We start from the raw sequence: 8,642 nt of genomic DNA on the forward strand, positions 1-8,642 counted from the left end.
GGCAGACAAGTCCCAATGAAGACTCCTGCTTTGGTGGGAATTCTACCTGTGCACAGCAAGAAGTCATCCTGATTTGGGCAGATGGCAATTTAAATAAGCGGGACAAGCAGCTACGAGAAGGAATGGAAATTCAGAGTACGCAGAGTGATTTTCCGAAGGCAGTTAACAGTAGCTGACCAAGGAACACAGCCAGAAACACTGGTCAGTGTGATAGCCCCTAGATTACATTGTCTTTAGATTCTCCACTGCAATCAGTACCATTAACTGTAATTAGAACAGGGGGTTTTACACAAAGTAGTGAAAGCAGCAAGCCTCTACATCCCTCAGTACACAAACATCAGGATTCTTTACCACATGTCCCAAATAATGCACATGACACTAATGTAGCTCCTGTTTCCTAAGCCACGACAGACACAGTGAAGTGTGCATGGCCGAGGGAGAGAGACCATATAAGCAGAAAGATGATGGTTTTGAACAACCGTTCTTAAGTTGCAAAACTATTTTCTCTCCTAAAGGAAAACAGAGATTAAGTGTAATGCTTTACTGAGGCTTCGTCCCAACTAAAAGCCTGTCTGCATTCTACATTTCAACATTTGGCCATCGGGATTGAGATGCATCATCCAAGACAAAGAGGACAAGTTTGCATAGCATCTGACTTAAACTGTAAACATTATTTTGACCCTTATTTTCCAGCTATTAGTATTTCAGTTAGAAGCCTTAAAGAAAGGAAAATCAGCAGGCATTGAGTTCCCTCTAGATTTAATTATAAAAAATATGGTTAATTATTTAGTTTTTTTACCAGTAAGCAACAGTTACATTTTTAAGGGAGTTTAGATATCCAAGACAGGCACCGAGACAGCTTCCCTTGACTACTGTTATGCTGTTTGTTAGTACTTAAGATACACTAACTTTTTACTAGAACCTATGAAGGTGCTGTCAAAAGAGAGCGTTGTCCTTTGAAAAGGTATCTGGGCTGTTCAAATTATATAAACAAGTGAATTATAAGGTAAGCTAGGAAAGACTTACTGGTTGGGAAGTTACAGTGAACTGCTTTATAGGAAATTCTGGTTAGCCAGAGGTGGGTAAAGAAGGCCAACCTGTTTAGCAGACTAACCTGCGAATCTTCTTCAAAGTTTTAGAAGCTCTGTGGCTATCTGCCAAGTTTTCAAGATGTGCCCTCTGGTTTTGTCTGATTTCTTACTTAGAAAATATCATAGTGAGTAAGGTTCACTTATCAGATGCTTGACCAATGGAATAGCTGGATCCTCAATATCGTGAGGTGTGTCACATTACTGAGGGGCATTGGCACGAAAAAGATACAGGAGATAACAGGAGATATGCTAGCATGGTAATAGGAAAAACACAAAAGCACATCAAAACAGGAAATCCCCTTAAACAAAAATGACTGCAACACTGATTTCTGCACCTTACAGTGTCATGGCTAACATATACAAGATATTGATGTATAGAATTTTTATCACTTTTTATCTCAAATGGTATCATTTTCGGTGTAAGGGAATCTAAGGGTCCTGGCTAATTATTTGTAACATTTTTATTGGTGCTAGTTAAAAGGTTTCTTAAAAAAGGATTTTCTCCCATACTTGATGACATAGCAGTCATTTTTTTATATTGGGGTGGTTGAAATCAGTCTTATCTCTGAGGCAGTATCAAGAGAGGTACTTTCATTTTGTTTTAAATATGAGACTGTTCTGTATTTCCATAAGACACAGGATGAAGGATCATGTCTGCATGAAGAATGTAGTATGCCTTTGATTGTGGTACCTTTGAGCAGCCCCTGTGTCTGAGCTCTCTCTTGACTCTGTCACTTCATTTCTGTCCTGTAACATTTGCTTCCCATAAAGCTTTCACCCCCCGTAGAGGGGTGAAAATTCATTACCAAAACTCTACACACTTTTCTGAAGCTTTTCTAAACAAAGCAAGTCCCTTTGATTTAAGGATCAAGCTAAAAATCCATGCAAAGTAGTATGTCTCAGGACGCTTGCTGAACATGTTGAGTTTAGCCAGGTTCAGAATGAAAAATATCCTTGTAACAGTAAGGTTCTTTTAGATTCCCATTGAAACAAGTGATAAAGCTTTTAACTTCACTCATGAGGCATAAATAATAAGACATCATTCTTCCAATTGTTGTCAGTGGGATTCATAGCTCACATGAAAAATTCATGCTTGAAACCAGAGATTCCCTCTTTAATAACTAGCCTATATTAGATCGCTAGCCTCCACCATTATCTGATCACTCTTATTACAGAATATTGATTATATTTTGATATATTGATAATGTTTTAGTTAATTTTTGCAATAGATTCATACAGCTTTTACTTAAGAGTACCCCAGTGTACTCTGATTGAAAACATACCCACAGATGCATAAATCTCAGGTCTTCTAGGGATCATTTCTATCACTGTGTTCAATTCCTGCATAACTAGACTGTAGATTTCCCCCTGCAATTCCACCATCAAGTCCAAAAATTCATGGTTGAACTAGAGCATGTCTTTTCAACACGCATCCAGTCATGATTCAATGCCTCCAAGTAATGGAGAATTTACAGCATACTTTATAGCAAACTGTTCCGATGGTTCATTACTCTTACACCACCTTATTTCCAGCTCCAAATTTTGCTAAACTCAGCTTCTAAAAACTGATCCTCCTAATACTTTCAAGACTTAAGAGACCTCTACAATCAGATACATGGAAGTGCAAAAAAAGGAGTTCTTCAAAAATAAAACCAGTCCAAAAGCTGCTTCTTCATATTTTGTGGAAGGTCACTAGGTTTAGCAGAATTCCACTGGTTATCAATAAGAGAGTTCGGCCAATTTATTCTTTTACAGTAAAAGATACAACAAGAAGTTCTTCTGAGGTGCATAGGCACAGCTCAAAGACCACTGAAATGAGTTCAAATTTCTCCATGTCTTCAGCAGGATCTGCATTTTACTTGAAGAAGGAATATAAGACTGCATGGTAAAATATACTTTGAAGTAAGACTGTGTCTCAAAAATAATATAAAATGAAAGCACTTTAAAAGGCATGCCCAGTGTGCTGAACTCAAGACATGATGCTTCCTATTTCAAAGGATAAAAACTATTCTGTTTCAACAAAATAAATTTGGTGAAAGATGTGCAAATGTGGAGTTCAATACATTTTTACTTGAATGTTAAAAATTTAAAATTGAGGTAAAAGAGAGAAGAGAAGAGAAGAGAAGAGAAGAGAAGAGAAGAGAAGAGAAGAGAAGAGAAGAGAAGAGAAGAAGAGAAAAAAACACTCAGAAGCAGAAAGGGAATGTCACTTCTGTACTTCGAGAGAACGTTATTTCCATTTCTATGGCTGTGTGTAACAATGTAACTTGATTGTAAGTGTAATGGTGGAGGACCCAGTAACTCTACAATTGCAGACAGAGATTTGTCTAATTACCAGTTCTACCTAGAGTTCACAAATGTGGAGTTTATTTCTGTGAGAAACAAAAGTGAATGATGTCTTATTCAATTTAAAAAAATATTACATCAACAGAAAAGTAGCAGAATCAAGAGGTCATCTCTGAGTTCCCCCTCAGTTAAACTCAGCTTGAGCCTAAATTTTGATTTTACTACACGCTTTAGGATCAAATAGTTGGAATTGTTCATGCAAGAATGTGTGCTGTTTGGCAAGTGGGAGATTGAAATTTGTAGACACCTGCTACTGAAACGTGAGCGTATAGAGAGAGCAGAAGAGAAAAAAAACCATACATTTTTTTCCTTTACTTAAAAAAAATGATGCAAAACAAGCCAAATTAAATACTCTAGCAGGGGGGTTTCCCTACTTTGGACGTCATCAGTTTCTAGTTAGAGGCATGTCTCTCAGATCCTCACCTATTTGAGCCCAGCTCCCTGGACTCTAGATCCTTTCACTTGCAACCTCTGCAGTCACTATGCATGGTCACTACTGATGACTGGTGCGACCAATAGGGCTTCACATAATCCAGATTTAGCCAACAGACCAACTCCACTTCGACACAATTAGTAAAGTTTGGGAATCAGCACATTCTTTCAATTCAGGAGTGTCTCAGTATGGTAGATGAATTGCCATCACCCTCTCCTGACATGCTCTGTCTCAGAGCAAGTACTCTGCAGAAAAGAATGGTTCATATTTGTGGATATGTTAGGAGCTGTGAAAAGACAAAACAGGGAGGCAAAAAAAGCAGAGGCAACTCCTGTGCAGGATACAGGAAGTCACATCCTTGTTCTCCTATTCCGGTGCAAATGGAAAATAATTAAACCCCCTGAATTTACACTGATACAATTCAGAACTGCCACAATAACCCATATTATTCTCCAGTAACTGCACTAGCAGTAGCACACCATGGTACATCAGAGCAGGAACAAGCCCTTGAGGAGCCCTCTGTCCATCTGACCTGGACCAGAACAGCTTTGAGCAAGCACATTAAAATCAGGAAAAAATGCTGCAAAGTGAAACAAAGCTGTATTTTATTTCTGCATTTCTGGAACCTATGTGTGCTACAGCAATATGTACCATGGTAAATAATGATCAAAAGAGATCAGTTAAGCTCTGAAGCTTTACACCTTCAAGAGACCTTGATGGCCACCAGTTTTATTGCCTGCTCTCTGTCACTACTTTTGTGTGAGATAATAAAGCGAAAGTCTTCCTTAGGGAAATATATTGCAGCCAGTTTCAGAGGTAACTGTAACAGGGGCCAGTCTGAATTTCACAGGTTTTTTATAAAGCAAATTCAAAATCCCTTTAGCAGTTTGCAACAGAGTCAGATACTTTCAGTTAAAAATAACGAATACACAAACACGTATGTGTCACTCAGAATGGTCTGTTTGCACTTAAGTGACATTTGCATCTATTAGAAACTACCACAATTGTATTTTCACCTATGACTTAAAAAATGAGAAGGTGCTTTCTGACTGGATCAGGGCAGAATCTGCTACAAAAAGAAAGTATTCATCCTGTTTCATACTCTCAGATCTTCTTAAATACATAGTGGTAAATTTTAAAGCTGACATAAAGCGTTTTCTTCTGTTTTAACCCAGATGGTTTATAGGACAGTGTTGCAGTTGTTTGCTTGAATATTAATATTAGGAGAACCTACTGAAGATCAAGTTAATAGCAGACTTACACATCTTTCACAACACTACATAGAATTTAAACAAAATTGCAAACCATATTATTATAATAATGCTTGACAATTGTAAAGTACTTCAGATATTCTACCTTTTAATTCTATAAATGTTTTACCACATGTGAAGTAAATTTGACAAACTGTTGAATGACAATTAAAATCTGTCATGAGCTCTGCCTTAAAATGATCTCCAACATTTTTTTTTCCTTTCTCTTATAGAAGAAGCCTGTTTAGGAATCAAGAAGTTAGTTTAGTAAATTTTATGGAAATAATACGAATTAGAAGGTGGCCCTGAAAAACAAGGGGATCTTCAGGTGAAGCATTCTTAGCAAGGGAAATTATTATTCCTGTCCTGTGTCCTTAAGTCCTGTGAAGAATCCTTTTTCATGGATATGATTTCTCCCCTCTCCTCATTTCAAAGGCATTTTGCTAGGGAAGGAGTACATCCTAAAACAGAATCACAGTTTTGCCTACTGCAACACAGTGCAGTTGTCTGACACATTTCTTTTCCTTTATGCTTAATGAAATGTAATTCTCTTAAAATTCACAAGACGGGGTTCTGTTGTATAAATGGCATTTTACTCGAAGCTGTAGAAACATACAGGCAAGATTAATTTTCTCCCTTTCCTTTGCCATACTTTGTCATCAGCTGAAAGAAATCTAAGTTAAGCAGGAAAAATACTCTGAGAACAAACAAGAAGAGATTTTTATTGCCCTATAATATTTAAGATCTGTTCTCTGGAATAATGCAGCAAACATCAATGGTAAAGGATTAGGGTATTGAAATTAAAAAATTCTGAGATTGGGCATAAATCTACCACAGCTGTGAAAGTGGAAAAATGTGACCATTCAGCATTGCTCTCCCAAGAAAAGACATAGTTGCTACAAAAGTAAGTTGTGTTTTGGTTAAGACAAGTCGGTCATCGCTATCACAAGCTGAATCATTAAAAGGGCAGTATGCTACTGGAACCTTTCAAGGGATGCAGCCGTTCAGGATTACCATCAGCGAGTAAAAAGTCCCATTTTAGAGTAACTGGTAGCTGGTGCTTCAGCCAAATCCATGCTCTGATCACATCCTTCAGCAGTGAAGCGCAGATGAAGCTCATGTGCAGAAAGGTGAGCAGTCATCTTCAGCGTGTGTGGCACTGAACAGAAGAGGTTATCAAAGTCTTTCACTTCTTGGATTCCCTTCCTCAATACCTGCCTGTATAAAGTGTGACAGGGAGGTATCTGAAGTGGGCAGATGGGAAAGTTCTTCGGAGAAAAGGTACTCTGAATTATGAGGAGAGGTCTCCTAAAATATAGCTGAGTCTTCTTAGTCGTGTTCTGGCTTTGTTTCATTATACTTATTTCCTCTGGAAAAGTTCACTATCCCGTCATTTTGTTGTAATAAAATAATCTTAGCCTTCTGGGATCTTATTTCCTTTCTCTGCTTAACCCCAGGATATTTGTAGAGTCTCAAAAACCTCTGAATCAGAAGTTTCCTAACACAAACTGGGGCATGTATTTAAGCTTCTTATTAAAAAAAAAAAGTTGGTTTGGGATTTTTTTTTTTTTTTTTTTTTTTTTTTTTTTTTTTGCAATAACACATTTCAACATACAGCTCTCATTCCAGCCATAGTAACCCAGCCCAAACTGAATGGGAGACTCACCATCAGCCTGAACACAGATGATCTGAAGCATGAAGAATACAGACCCCACGCCCTGGAGAAAGGTGAGAGAGAATCTCTGGTAGCCTGGAGCCATTGCCCTGCTTGCAAAGCCCTCAGCCGCAGGAGGTTGGCTGCCGAGGCTTTTTCTCTCTCCTCCTCTGCACTTTCACAGCGGGGTCTGCGGTGATGATTTCAAGGAGCACTTTCCCTCGGCAGGATCCTGCGTCTTGGGTTTGCACTGAAGGCGGGAGGGGTGGAAAAAGAACGAGGGAGGGAGAGAGGAATCCTTGGCTTGGCTAGTGTGAAGGGGAGGGGAAGGTGGGGGGGAGATGTCCAGCCAGCTGGGGTTGGGGAGAGGCTTTATCCAGCCCAGTCTGCAGGGCAGTGCACACAGAGAACCGGTGTGAAAAGTCACATTATCCTGCCGGTAAATACCTAATGGATCATGATGGAAGAAATGTAAAAGCCAGGAGGGAGAGAGAAGGGGGGGAAAGGACAAGCAACGGGCAGAAGTAATCCCTGGCTGAGAGGAGAAGGGCAGCTACATAGCTGCTGCTGGTACACGGTGAGTTTGTGGGCTTAGCTGTGCATCTCCAGAGGGATGGGTGCAGGCATGAGGAGTGTTTTCCTTTCCACAGCACAAAATCAGCCAGCCGTGCCTTGCTGAGGTCAGTGGCTGCTGCAGCAAGAGTGATGGTGTTCAGGTGAGGGCTGAGGAGAAGTGCCAAGCGGCATGGAACTCTGGGGACCAAGGCTCCCTGAAGAACAGCACTGGGACGGATTAATCTGGCTATTTCAGATTCCAGCTTTGGGATGGGCATGAGGAACTGAAGGTTCCTTTCTGATCTGTTCCTTTTTGAAGGCATGGAAGAGGGGGTCCATCAGCTGGTCTCTGTCAGCACTCCTGGTCCAGATGAATAGCCCTGGTCAGGCTTGAACACTCTGAAAGCAGCTGATGAAGGGAGTTCCCAGTTCCCACTAGCACTTACAGAACTGACATCTGTCCCTTATTCTCATTCATCTTATATTTGTCCCAACACAAGTCAAAAGAAACCCCCACAATGAGAGGAAACATACTAGTGGTGATGGCAGGATTTATTTAGCTAAATATATAAACTGAATAGTTTTGTGTTGCTGTTGGAACTCAGCAGGGTTCAGAAATGTTGTTTTCATATTCCCATCCTATTTTGCTTTTATTTCAGCTTCTTAAAATTTTTTCCCTTAGAAATTTGAAGCTGGGCAGAAACATTCAGTCTGGCAAGAAACTATGAGCCACCAGGAACAGAAATAAGGAGCTGATCCTTCTCACTGCCAGAAGCCCTGGTGTCCTACAAGGCAAGGTGCTGGTAGGCAGTTGCAGGCATCAACTGAGAATGATGAACGTGCGCAGTGTTGGTTTCAGTCTCACAAAAAATTACTCAAGCTCTGGAACTCCTTTATAAGAAAGTCAAGGTAGCAAGTAACACCATAGCACTAGAAGTTTTAAAAATACCTACATCTGATGAATTTGGGAAGATAATGCTCTGATCCTGTTGATTTTAAAAGAATTGTAGGCTTCTTCCTCTTCTGTATGGCCATCTCTGGCATGTGAATGTACACGCTGAAAACTTGCAGATAGGTTTCAGGTAGCTTTGAATTTTCTGTTTATCCAGAGAATAGAAAGGGCAGCACGGTTATTTTTTGCTTTGCCTTTCCAACTTAACTCGTAAGGAATGCCTTCAAAATGAGAAGGATAGGAAGTTCCTTTCTTACCTCTTCCTTAACATAGGATGGTTGGTGTAACACAACTACAAAAGTGCACTTCATTTCAACAGAAAGTCTAAGCTCTGTACAACAGGAGTTAACATACAACATGA

General features: G+C 39.7%; 1 protein-coding gene across 1 annotated transcript in view; it reads right to left on the bottom strand.

Moving 5' to 3' along the window:
* Positions 1–7,102, bottom strand: part of SUSD5 (sushi domain containing 5) — a 41,441-nt gene extending 34,339 nt beyond the window's left edge. Inside the window, exon 1 of the mRNA XM_042044015.1 lies at positions 6,787–7,102. Coding sequence (XP_041899949.1) covers positions 6,787–6,880 — 94 coding nt within the window. The 5' untranslated portion in view covers positions 6,881–7,102. The remainder of the gene's footprint in view (positions 1–6,786) is intronic.
* Positions 7,103–8,642: the final 1,540 nt, after the last annotated feature.

The sequence above is a fragment of the Corvus kubaryi genome, unplaced genomic scaffold (assembly GCF_017639235.1).
Source record: "Corvus kubaryi isolate FWS band 111438036 unplaced genomic scaffold, C.kubaryi_AGA036_p1.0 37398, whole genome shotgun sequence".
Taxonomy (NCBI): domain Eukaryota; kingdom Metazoa; phylum Chordata; class Aves; order Passeriformes; family Corvidae; genus Corvus; species Corvus kubaryi.